This window comes from Haemaphysalis longicornis, unplaced genomic scaffold (assembly GCF_048455015.1).
Source record: "Haemaphysalis longicornis isolate Haplotype H1 unplaced genomic scaffold, Haemaphysalis longicornis Haplotype H1 scaffold_4, whole genome shotgun sequence".
NCBI lineage: Eukaryota > Metazoa > Arthropoda > Arachnida > Ixodida > Ixodidae > Haemaphysalis > Haemaphysalis longicornis.
The window spans coordinates 8362704-8376301 of NW_027526361.1; the positions used below are offsets into that span (position 1 = coordinate 8362704).

The following is a 13598-nucleotide window of genomic DNA, read 5'->3' on the forward strand; positions in this document are numbered from 1 at the left end:
TGTAACAAGAGTTGTGAGGACGCCTCTTTTTAAAGAGTCTCGTGATGCTTATGGCGAAAGAGTCGTGGAAGTGTATGGGTGACCTTCCCAGAGATGGTCAGTAATACTGCTGGTGGAATCATTGCAGTATACGTGCAAGTGCAATTTTAGCCCACATGCATGCAGCTTCATGAGCAGTTTCATGCAAGTATAGCAAAGCAAACCAAAAGTATTTGAAAATTATTTTATTAAAGACGAAAGTGATACACATTTGAATGAAAAGCCAGCTTAGGGTATCACAGCTGTTTTAAATTACAAAATAACCAGCAAATAGCCTAAAAATACAGATACACTAAGCATGTTTTACTGCTTGCTATGGCTTGTCACAACACAGGTTTGCTAGACTAACAGGCATGATATTAAATCACAAAAACAAGTTTTGTGTTAACCAGCTTTGCATACCTGCTGGTGCAAGGTTAAACTGGTGTGAAAATAAATTGCAATAATTTTTAAAGGCTTCTTTCCTTGTTGATGTTTTTCTAAGGCAGACTTCTTACACAAGAAGTCCATGAAGTCAATCCAGAAATCTTCACAGGCCGTGCACAAGCGTTGCAAGGTGTCCTTGGGTCCTGGCGTCTCGGACCAGGCCTTGTCTCGGACCTGCCAGAAATATCAATGAAAAGAAATTGAACGATAAGACAAAAGCAAAATGAAATTGTAGCCAGCACAGTAAAATCATCAACAACAGGCTGACTGCCCAGTGCCTGACCAAAAAGAGGGCGAGGAACACACCTCTTGCCATTACATTTCCTTGCTTCGCCATTTGGCTTTTGTTATGAAATGTTTTGTATGAGGGAACATATGTATAATGTATGAAGTTACATATGGACACCCCAGAAATGCAAAGGCTTCAAAAATTATTGCATCGATAAAGAGGATCTGAAAGCTCCAGGGAGGGAGACTAAGAACTTATGAGTGCAAAAGGCTGCTGCTCCCCCCTTTTGATGGTATGAAAATATCTATGTAAAGCTTAAAGGCAGCACGAGTAACAAAGCAGTAAGTGAACTGAGACACCTGCTGCACAAAGGGCATGCTCCACACTGCAAAACACTGGAGGGGTACAAAGTCTAACTCAAACTGTTCAGTAAAAAGCATGAGGCAAGTTGGTACATAGTTCTTAAAAAGTCGAGTCCATGACAAAGAAGATGATAGGACAAGCACTTGCTTGCAACTAAGTTTATTGAGTGCATCGTCTAAAATAACAACCTTTAATAGTGGGCCACACAATGGTAACAAAGGAATCATAGCGAAGTTTCTAAATATTCAAGCTCATTGCAATACAGGTTCACTGTGCTCCTGTTTTTTATGTAATAAACATCTAAAAGCTCCCAAATCAGTGCTTTAGCTTCTTTGCAGAAGTCAAACTTGGCCCAAGAAAGGCTTGTAGTTGCATAATTCGCAATGAGTGGGTACATGCAAAAAGCCAAGGGACAAATTGGATACATCGACTTTCCAGATGGGAACGACACATCATAGATCCCCCCATTCCCTGGGCAAAAACCGCTGGGTGTGCTGCTTGTTGCGCTTTTCTTTTGCTTTTAGGCTTGATAGCAATTTGTCTGAACCTTCTATCTACGCTTCACTGATTAACTTTGACGCTTTTTTTAAGTTATTCAATACGCTGACTATATTTTCTACTCTGCATGCAATGTCTGCACCCCGTTTAGTTTTTTCCTTCAACAGTTTTTAGCTTAAGTGAAAGCATGAAGCACTAAATAATGCTTACAGTTGTAGTTATCGAGATCACACTTATTACTGATGGAAAAGAAACCTAAGTTGTCAGAACAAAGGGCACCACTGCCTTGTTACGTGCCTCGGTTTCTTCATGTTTTTAGTGGCCACAAAAAAAAAATTTTAAACCACTTGTCTATTTGAATTATTGTCAACACATTTATGTCAACACATTTAGTTTCCGTACCCTGATTTTTTAACTTCTCATATAATTAAATTTGGCACAAAACTTGTTCCAAAGTTTCAAAGTCCCTGAATGGGCTTTTCTGCTCGAGTTGTGAGCGATGCAGTAAAGCTGACACTACAGCCTTGATGGGACATGCCACAATAATTAGTTTCCCTATCCCAATTTATTGACTTTGGATGTCCAACTTTTTGTTCTCGAACTTCTCATGCACTAGAGGGGCTTCTCTGCACAAATTCAGAGTGATGCAGTAAAGCTGACACCAGCGTTGATTTCAACTCTTTTGTTACCGCAGAAAATTGACCAGTTTTTAGGGCTCTAAGAAAACATTTCTTTCTGCTAAATGTGTTGGTTAGGCACATAGTGCAGTGGCAAAAATGCGGATGATTCAACGCCCTTGCTAGCACCAGCTGTGTAATGTTTGCATAAATAATGATCGCAAAAAAAAAAACCCAAATCAAAATTTTGTCACCGTAAAGAAAAATGAAAAAAAAGAAGTTGTGTATAACAAACCACCAATAGTGGAAAAAATTTAGAATACGCATTTTGAAGGTTTACATTAAAAAATCCTGTCCAAGAAAAAATTCACTAGTGCAAATTAATTTGTCCCCGTGGTGCCCACGTGGTGCTTGCACGCATGGTGCCCGCGTCTCGTGGTGAAGCCGAACATTCATTCCAAAATACACAATTTTGGATGGTTCTCTGAAATGGTTTGATATTATTAGGGGCCCAACTTAGTCCCCACGTGATGTTTATTAAGGACTACAGCAAGCACCAGATTCACGGCAAGCAAGAGATGCCAAAAAATCCGCTTGGATTTTAAAACCAATCTCAGTGGTGCATTTTTGTTGACATTGTTGACATGAGGTGCACCGCATATGGAAACCAATGATCATTGCATACGAGCAATTATTATTTTTTTTTTGGCGTTTGAAAATTTCTTGCGAGTAGAGAAGTATATCAGGGGATGTCTTGTTCTTTGCAGTGCTATTATGCATCCAAGCATGGCCTTATTCAATGAACAGCTGGACATCTTTTCCACACCCTTTCAACACCCTAAGAAAAACCAAGGATGTTGAAGTTGATCAACACCCTTTTTTTCACACAAAGAGGGTGTAGAGCTAGGAAGAGGGTGTTGAGATTCAAGAAAAAGGGTGTAAAGGCCTCCCAACACAATTTTCTACTTATGCTACACCCTTTTTGGCTAAAAGGGTGTAAAATGTTTAGTTTGTAGCATATATTATTAATACGGACAAGCGGACTGTGTTCGTTTCTGATGATGTAAAAAGGTATATGTATCTCAACCACCTGAACTGTGCTACTCTGTAGTATTAGTTCAGATAGTAGTACGCCAGCGGGACCTGCGCTCCGCTTAGCGTGTTGAAATATGTGCCGAATTTGGTTTGCATGCGTTTTGCTGAAGAGGGCCGCCGCAGTGAAGGTGAATCAGCGTCGTGTCACTAATTTTTATTTGCCGCTTTTGAATAAAATACGCACATCAACGATGTAATGCGGCTACAGCTGGGTTCCATCTGTGCACTGTTGTTAGGGCCCACAACTGAAAGAACAAAAAGAGTTCGTAGGCCAGTAATGTTATTGGTCTGCTTTTGTTTACTTTTCTGAAACATTCGAGCTCAAAGGCTAACGGCACTGATTCGCCACGCTGAGTTTTTTTCATCTCCAAGGTGATTGATAAGGGAACTCATGCCTGCGGGACGGAAGGGGGGGAAATGGACTTTGGAGAACGAAGCACTGCAACAAAGACTAATCCCGTTCTCTGGGTAAAGACCCGTTTTTGCTGCTAATCTTTCTTATACAAATATTGCGGACCAAGAAACCGGATTGCGGATCCACTTCTACACGCACGACAGCTAATTAAGGGAAAAAAATGCATTCTGTAATAGCTGCCAACTTCTGGACGGCTGCGATTTATCGCTCCTGGGCAAGCGCCATGGTTCGTAGAAAAAATAGTTATTTGCGCGAGGAAATCCGGTGGCTAAATGTCTGTATAGCGAGGCTCGAATTGCCCGCACTGATGGACCCATTTCGGGAAATAATTAGTTTACTGCTCCGTTGAGCTCAACCATTAATAACTTGGGTAGTTCATTCGGCTGTTTCTGGTGTCGTTAGAAACGGGCAAGCATTATTTCCAACAGCCGGTCTCCTCTTAACCGGACTGTATGCACATCCGCTTTGCCGTAAATAGCAGCACGTGCGCGAGAAGCAGGTGTCGTTTGGGGCCAACTGAGCGCCGTTCTTTTCTCTCTCGCACGCGCAGATGTGGAGATGAGCCATGGGCAGGCGAGTGGTGCCGACTACGACTACCTCATCAAGTTCCTGGCGCTGGGGGACTCCGGCGTGGGCAAGACGAGCTTCCTCTACCAGTACACAAACTCCACCTTCAACAGCAAGTTCATCTCCACCGTGGGCATCGACTTCCGGGAGAAAAGAATCGTACGCCTCTTTCCTTCCACCTCCTCCCGTGGGCCCGCTCTCTGATTAGGCGCTTATGTAGAGCCACCCGCCACCTGCGCACGTTGTCGTACGCCCGTCTCAGGTTGTTTGACCCCCGGCCGGAGGGGGTCTGGCTAAACAAAACGCGCGTAAACACCCGTTCGTACAGCTCTTGGTCCGCCTTTGAATCCCGACTTGTCCGCTATACTTCGCCTCGTAGCGCAACCTAGGCGCGTTGAACACCGAACTAGGCTATTTTAGAGTTGCTTGTGCCGATTGTAATATCTTGGTTCCTATGTCGAGCGTAAAACCTGCCTATGAAACCCGTAAAGTTTATTTGTTTATTTATTCTCAGCGAAGGAATTGTTGACGTCACTACGCTGGTTCCCTCCTATAGGGATCTGTAGGGCGTGGGTTCGATCCCTGCTACTGGTAAGAGTGCCTGTTTTTCAAAACCGTGCTGCAGGGGCCCACGGACGCGCTTGCAGGTGGGTTGGCTCACGGTTTGGCGCTGCCAACGGCGCAATGCGGGATATCGCTACCCACATGTCTGCCCCCCCCCCCCTAAATGGGCTCGGCTGTATCTGTACATCCCAACCTGTGCAACTGGGGGCGTTCCGTACCGTGGCAGCTCACTGGATTCGGGCATTCATGTTGCAGGCGTTGACCGCATGCGCAACTGCGTTCGGCCACCGCTCTCTCGCTGCTTGTCCTACCGGCCGACTGTTTTTTTTTTTTTTTCTTTCTTCGGAGACTGCCACATTGAGAGCTGCTGGTGTAGCTGTTCTCGCTAGATCAACATTCGTCTTGCTAATGTCTGGAGAATTGAAGGGAAAGTCCACCGTCAGGCGTAATTTGTCAATCTTTGGCGTGGACACCGGAACGTCTTAATGGTGTGTGAAGGAATAATAATGCGTTAGCACTCTATCAATAAGAACAAAATCGTGCGTACGCAGCATAACGCGTTGCGCTCTATATAGGATCCCATGAAACTATTCAATAGTGTACACCGGGCTTGACTGCTATACCCCAAGTCCCTTTAATCCAAGTTTCATTACTGATACAAATGCATTGCAGAGAAGACATGTTTATTTGTCAGTATAAGCAATGCGCAAATATTAAGACCCTAGACACATTTATGCGTCTAGATATGTGCGGCTGCTTATATTTCCCCTGAAAACATGTCTGCCCATCAGAGCATTTGTATTAGTAGTGGAACATAGTTTAAAGGGCTCGTGGTATATCAGACAAACCTGAAATACACTATTTTGGTCTTCGTAAAGTTGAATTTTTGACATTGCTTTTATGTACTGCAGTGAAGTTCCACGAAAGTGAAGGAAACACGTTGGAAAGCTTTTACGGACACCGCGTTAGCATGGTGGATGCGGCCTTAATGGTTACGCGCTGCAGGGAAAGGACTTTTTCATGCTTTTTCATGCTCAACAGTGGGGTGCTCCATTTTCTTCATCCTAGGACTTATCCCCGTCGGCTGCGTTATCAAAACTTGCATCGGCTTATCTTAGTGACAGGAGAAGGAAGAATGCGCAGATAAATACGTACTTGAGCCCTCCGACGCTCCAGACAAAGCGAGCTGCGCAGGCTGAAGCAAAGCATACAGCAGACCAAGTGAGTCTCTCATAGTTATGAAAGGACGGCCTAAGGAACACCGTGGGAATAAAAGAACACGCGTCGTCGCTGTGCCCGTGCGCAGAAGCTAACGAGCTTAAACGAGCGCCAATTTTTCATCTCCAGACGCCGAATGAGCTGAGAAAACAAAGTTAGCCGGCTCCACCGTCCCGCGGTGTATACATAAGAGGCAGCAAAGTCAGGCTTCAGGCGCTCCGCGCGTGTCGGCCGCGCGTCGTTCTGCGCATGCGCAGTGCGTCCATGCTCGATGTTCCCTGCAAAGGCGCCGCTTGTTTCCGCGCGTTCCGCTTGCATTGCCAATCGGCGGGCTCCGAGTCAGGCAGGGGAGGGCGGCGATTCGTGCGTGGCTCATTAGGGTTGCACAAAGTAGCGAGGGAAGCGTGATCGCCTTTCGAGGAGACGCGAGAGGAAAAGCTCGCATAATTGGCTTAGGGAAATTCGGCTCCAGCGACAGACCTGGAGGGGAGTTAAAAGAGAAAGGGGTCGGACGTGGATATAAAATCTCAAGATTAGCGAGATCTGCAGCCCGTCCACGTGGACACATTAAAGGCGGCTCATCAGTGATTTTTCCCTGCACACGAGAACTAACGCCGAATCTTAGTGCGTATTCATATTCCATTCGCCGTTAATTTGCCAGCAGCAAACGCTTTCGAGCGTGCTCAAGCATCTATTCATGTCGGGGAAATGGGAGCGTGTGGTCGCTTTGCAGAACGGCATCTACTGCCGCTAAGAATTGCGCGGCGCAAAGAGAGCCAAGTTACAGAATTGCAGTCTTTGTGGCTGCGCGCTTGACCTGTCGTAGCCGGCTTTCTGGCACACTCGCCACGCGCCTCTGTGTCCGTGCTAGCTGTGGATGATTCTGGTGCTGGCAAGAAGGTAGTATTGATAAAAATACGAGGCACGGGTTCAAAATACACAGTTCCAAACTCGCTTGGCACTTGTTGCGAAGAGCCAAGTGCGAGTGGTATCTCTCTTTGGATTGGCTTACAGAGGGTGATTGTATGGGTATGAAATGCCGTGATGCGGTGTCACTTTTTTATCTTAAGGGGTGGACGGTGGTTTCTAGTCGCATTTCATGCACTCGGTGGCCTGTACAGCGCAGCTCTCAGTGGCGCATTGGGTAAGAAAGTATCCGCGAGCCATCCTGTCCCATCATGCACCCCGGCAGCAGCGCATGCTGATACATGCATGCAGAGGGGGGGCTTGCTCTGGAGTATTGATCAGGGACATCAGCTCAGCTGCGTCAGCACTCCAGCTGACTACAGGTTGACCTAGCGAATTCACGGGGGCCTTGGACATGCACTGATACCTATACAAGCAACTTCAGCACGCTAGTTACACAAGTATCCATCGGGCGAATAGCGAAGTGTGTTCCCGCCAAATTTCATTTTTGCTTGTCGATGCGAGCACGCCAGCCAGTGTGCCGGTCTAACGTAAATAGCGCCTTAATGCGCCGTCCACAGAAGCCCGCGATCGTACGGCGGTGTCCCAACGGATGACGCGCCGTCAGTGCCAACGTTGGTGTGTGCCGGCGTGACGTCAGGCTTAGCGTTACGCTTTCAGCTCTGACGTCTTCAACCGGCACCCGTAGCTTGGCGTGCAAGGACGTCGTCTGGCACGTCGCAAGGCTCAGCGTTCCCGGCCACAAATGCAGGGATGGCAGGGGAGGAACCATAGAAGTCAAATGTTCCCACATTTGGCTCCAGAGCCGGGCTCTGTGACTCCGTGAAGGTACTGATGACCGCCGATTGCTCTCTACTGCACCTTGCTCTCTACCGAGTCACGCTCAATCGAGTACGGGGGACCACCAATGCAGGCATTCTTACGGTATAGGTGGGCAAGTGAACGCTTCCTTGCGCCGCCACCCTCCATCACCAACGAGGTGTTCCTTTGGGCTAGTTGCTTCCCGAATGGGTGGAATGATACAGCGCAAAGAAAGCACAAGGGCCACGTAAAAAGAGACACCCACAACGAAAGAGTTTGGAGCTCCTTCAGCTGTTTTGGCTGCTTTAAATGCGCCGTCCGTAGTCTCGTATCCTTGTTTTTATGCGTAGCGAGAACTATTCTTTATTTGTTTATTTATTTATGGCTAAAATTTAGGCCTAGTTAACCCTCCACTTCTTCTTCCTCTCCTTTGTTTGCTTTTATTCCGTGTAAACTTTCCCACACTCGCGTGTCAGTGTACAAGTTTACTTTGTCACAATGCATTCGTGTCGCTCAGGCAAACCACGCTTTACAGGAACATAAATCTCGACTACAAGTTTCGGGATATCAGAAATTAAGCGATAGTGGAGATTACATTATTTTAGGGGCGGATCCTCTTAGGGGCTCGGACTGTCGGCGCCTCATGTCGTCGTATTCTCATGTAATCAGAGTACTAAAACACCTGGACACTCGTTTTCCAATGCTTCGCGCTACAACGTAACGCGTACTAAAAGTGATAATGGATAATAACAGTTCAAAATAAACTATCATGATTTAAAGATTTGTGGAACGCTCCCTGTCCGCTTCAGCAGTTGTGAAACACAAGCGGAAGCTGTTTGTAAATGGGCTATTATTTGGGTTACACTCAAGTACCCACTGGCTCTTGGCGCTAGGCCTAATCTGGGGTGGTCGGTCGAAGCAAGAAAAGGCATACTTACCTGGTGCCGGGGCCTCGTCGTTGACCCCAAAACCAGGATGACAGGATAGGGCCCTCACATAGAGTAGATTACCAAGGACGTGATTTAAACAAGTTAATACTTCATTTAAATTTAATTGACGCACACGTACTCCTTCACGGAACAACAGTGCAGTACACATGGCAACAAGGAAGGACGAAAAGTAGACTAGACAGAGTCTACGTTAGCTCGGTTCTGGCAGACATTGTCACAGAGTGCGAAATAGTGGAAGCTGCAGCATCGCTTCCGCAAATCTCGGACCACAGCCCTGTGGGAATTAAAATAGCTAGAAAAGGAAACCCAAGCAATAATCAAGCCTGGCAGCTGGACACTCGCATACTATATGACAGGACATGCAAAACCAGCCTAAGAAACAGAATAGTAGCGTCAATCGAAGGGAGGCAAGTTAACGACTGGGACCCGTTAAAAGTGGAATGGAAGACCCTCTGCATTGACGAGGGAAAAAAAGCTCAGACACAGGCAGTCAGATGAGTTAACAAACATCTTAAAACGAATAAGAATAATAATAGAACGAGGCAACCCTGCAACACTACTAATGCAAACCTACCTTAAAGATTTAAAACTGAGACACTCCATATTAAGCAGGCTTTACTCCACCACTGCCAATGTTCATAGAGCCAGACAATCTCCCAGTGCCAACCCTGAAGTCTTGAGGTACGAACGAAACAGACAGCTGAAAGCAGAAGCAAACAGGTCAAACCAAGCAAATCTCACACCAGGGGACATGGACAGGTTCATTTCCTACTTTCAGGAAATGACCTCTAGTGAGACAACCAGAGACATCGGTAGCATTACCTCTAGCCCTTACTTAGCAAGTCTTCCACAATTACCAGATGAGAACTTTGTACACTTAGTCGCTCCGATTACATTAAAAGAATTAACAGAGTCAATGAAGCAACTCCACAAAGGCAAGGCGCCAGGAGTGGATGGATTGCCAGTCGAGTTTTACAGCACATTTTGGGACCTTCTTGGACCCTTCCTATGCGCAGTACTAAATGACGTTCTCACAACGCACACAGTACCCCGCAGTTTTAAAGGAGGTAGGATTATCCTAATACCAAAAAATGCCGGGGCTTGGAACGAACCTACAAGCTGGCGCCCCATCACGTTACTGGGGACGGATTACAAATTACTCGCATCAGAACTAACAAGACGACTACAACTTACTTTGCCGGAAGTGATAACATCGTGGCAAGCCTGCTCAGTTACAGACAGGAACTGTCAAACCTTAAATATGTTAAACGGAGACATAATAGAGTACACCAAAACAAGACAGGCTAGAGGCTGGCTCATCTCTTTAGATCAAGCACAGGCGTTTGACAGAGTAGAACACAACTACATCTTCGCAACTTTAACAGCCTTCGGATATCCACAACAGTTTATTAATATATTAGTAATCCTTTATGAAAACATGCAGAGTGATCTAGTAGTAAACAAGCAGGTAGCAACTAGCCTGAGCGTAACAAGAGGGGTACGACAAGGGTGCCCACTTTCCCCATTACTTTTTGTTCTAGCAATAGAACCGTTCTTAAAAAAATGTTGAAAATAACTCGCATATCCTAGGCTTACAGCTTCCAGGGAGCCAGACAGTTAAAGTAACGGCGTATGCCGATGATGTTACTTTGTATCTAAGGGACGAAGATAGTTTAGTGCATGCACTTAATTGTTTTGAGGAGTATTCCGAGTTAGCTGGTGCAAGACTAAATTGCACAAAAAGTAAAGCCTTAAGCCTAAGTCCATTAGAAAAACAACACATATATGGCATCCCAGTAGTCACACATGTAGAAATTCTCGGAGTTACTTACACGTCAATCGGGGTATCACTTAAGACATGGCACCAGACACTTAAACAACTCAGGGAGGATGTAAACGAAGCCTTAGCTTACGACTTTCCATACGCGGTTAGAAGGTATCTGGCATTAAATGTTTTTACAGGGAAAGTATGGTATATAGCCGGGACAGCTGCCCTTCCTCGATACATAGCGGTTAAAATTACATCTGAAGTATTGCGCCTGTTCTGGTCGGATAAAACAGCCCTGGTCAAAACCGGGAAACTGGGCCTGCCCAGGCAATTCGGGGGGTGGAACATCCCCTCCGTAACCAATTATGCCGTGACCTATGCTTTGAAAAGTGTTCTTAGGGTCCTTGATCTGCAGACGGGGCATCCAGCAAGGCAGCTCTGTGTATACTTCTTGGGAGCGCAAGCTAGGTTATTTCCCCAGCATACTCCGGATGGGCCCAAGGCAACTCAGCCACCCCCCTTTTACGCCAAAGTAATAGCAGCATATAAGAAGATAACCACACATAACTCACAAAGAGAAGTAGAAGATAAGAGGAACATAGAACTGGCTCAGAAATTAGATGAGACGAGTCCTGAAAACCTAGAAGAGAAACAAAAGAACTTTCCTTGGCGCACGCTGATCAATGCAAATGTACCGGGTGAAGCCCAAGACGTAACATAGAAGTATGGGTGGTCAGTCTTGCAGACGAGAACGGTCTTAAGGAGATGGGGTACAACAACAACAGACAAGTGTGTGCACTGTAATCAGAGGGAGACAAATGAACACGCAATGGTCCAATGTACAGTCGCCAAAACATTTTGGCTCATAGTGAGTAGGGCATATAGACAACTCCGCATTCGGGACTTCCTGGAGGGCAGACGGTGCCCAAGAAACCCTCTAGCTGTGCTTATCATAACGATTGGTCTTTATGTACTGTGGATAAACAGGTATACTGCTGTCAAGCAATCACGCCCCCGACGTAACCAGTGGAACTTACTGATCCACATGCACACAAAACTAACCGAAAAACTGGAAGCAGAGCTCTTCTTCTTAGGGGAAGAATAATTCTTGAGAAAATGGTCTTGTCCTTTCATTGAGGTTCAAAACGGGCGAGTGCACTTGAGCTGCACTCCAATACACGGATTACGCTTCACGGGAACATAAAAGGAGGCTTATAAAAGCGGGTGTGCCTGAGCCGCACTCCAATACATGGGCTACATTTCAGGGAAATAACGGGAGGCTCATAAAGGTGAGTGCACTTGAGTTGCACTCCAATAACGTACGGGTCAAGTTTACGGGAACATAAGGGGAGGCTTTTAAAAGGCGCAAGCGCCTCGGGCGGGGGAGACTCTCCTCCCGCACCTGTGCACTTGGCGCCTCACTCTACTACAAAGTGAGCGGGCTCGCAAATGTAAGCCGCGTACTTGCGTTTTTACAGGTGTAAGCCATGTGGTGCAGATGTAAACCGCGTGATTGTGTTGCTACTGCCAAAGGCAGTTCCAATTGCATTATGTAAACAGAGGTCATGTTCTGAGTATCCAATAAGTTTTGTGGCCCCAAATGGGAAGGTGGGCCAAATAAGTGTATGCGGTACAGTCAACAAACCAATGGTCGGTTTCTTTTGTATTTGTTTTTGCATTTGAATGTTTTGAAGTTGCGTATGTAGCAAGGAAGACCCGAGTAAATGAAACGTCTTGTGTAAAGGGAGCTGGTGCTTGGGCTGGGGGAGTAGTTCCCCCCCTCCCAGGACACAGGCTGTCCTCTCAGTGCACAATTTATGTACCAAGAAGTGTACGTCATTTGCATTCGTGTTCATGCAATGTTAGTTTTTCACTCATTTCGTATCTGCTTTGTTAATAGCAAGGAGAGATGTCGTCCTGCAATGTAACGGACGGACCGAGTATGTAAACGTGGAAAAGCGTAACCACGAGTGTTTTGTACTTCCTTTTGTTACAAGAGAAAAATAAAAATTCCTTTGCAAGCACAGGGGGCACGTAAAAGAGACCCCCACAACGAAAGAGTTTAGAGCTCCTTCAGCTGTTTTGGCTGCTTTAAATGCGCCGTCCGTAGTCTCGTATCCTTGTTTTTATGCGTAGCGAGAACTATTCTTTATTTGTTTATGTATTTATGGATAAATTTAAGCTTAGTTAACCTTCCACTGCTTCTTCCTCTCCTTTGTTTTCTTTTATTCCGTGTAAACTTTCCCACACTCGCGTGTCACATTGTCACTTTGTCACAATGCATTCGTGTCGCTCAGGCAAACCACGCTTTACAGGAACATAAATCTCGACTACAAGTTTCGTTTTTTTTTTTTTTTTTTTTTCGGGCAGCGCTGTTACCACTAGTCACTGCGTGCTGATATGTGGTTTTATAATAAATTCTCTTCCCACTACCCAAAACTGGAGCAGTAGGGGCATGCAAATTGCGTAAGTCCGGTTCAACGCCACCGCCTCAGCAAGCGCGCGATTCCTCACCGGCGCTTCTCCGGCGCCAAATCAAAGCGCGCCGCGTGGCAAAAGAGCGACTTACAGTCTTTGAATACACTGATACACTGCATGCTTCGCCCCTCCCCAGGCTCCACGCTAGTGGAGATGGCCAGGGATATTTTTTTGTTTTGTTTTCGAAGCCCTTGTGGTGGGTTTGCGGAGCCCTTGAATATCTAGCAACGCGTAAGATGAAAAAAAAAAAAAAAAAGATGCAGGATAAAGTTAAATAGATAGTGTTAGAACCACTTTTTTGCCACAAAAATTCGGACAGAACAAAAATACATGTGCCTGAACTGAGCGCGACAGTGGAAAACAATGTGTGCAAAAGTGTTTTTTCTTGTGCGTAAATAGAAAATGGGCTTCGTCCGCCTACTTTTGTACCGACATCGTCACAGCGCATCACGGAAGTCAAGACCTGATAGTGGCACACGTGGTTCATCCTCATATACATATAAAAACATCCGCCTTGGGTAAATTGCAACGTGCCTCTTCTCTGTTTGGAAATAAGTGCGTACTGCGCTTGTTGAGAACAATGCTGAAATTTCTGCTGATGCCTGCGACGGCAAGAAACAGGGCAGACTAACGTAAACGATTG

General features: G+C 45.9%; 1 protein-coding gene across 2 annotated transcripts in view; it reads left to right on the plus strand.

The window, feature by feature from the left end:
• Window positions 1-13598, plus strand: part of LOC144178213 (ras-related protein Rab-27A-like) — a 131281-nt gene that overhangs the window by 93007 nt on the left and 24676 nt on the right. For both annotated transcript variants that reach the window (XM_077705892.1, XM_077705891.1), the window contains exon 2: window positions 4233-4408. In XM_077705892.1, the coding sequence (XP_077562018.1) occupies window positions 4241-4408 (168 nt within the window). In that variant the 5' untranslated portion in view covers window positions 4233-4240. The remainder of the gene's footprint in view (window positions 1-4232; window positions 4409-13598) is intronic.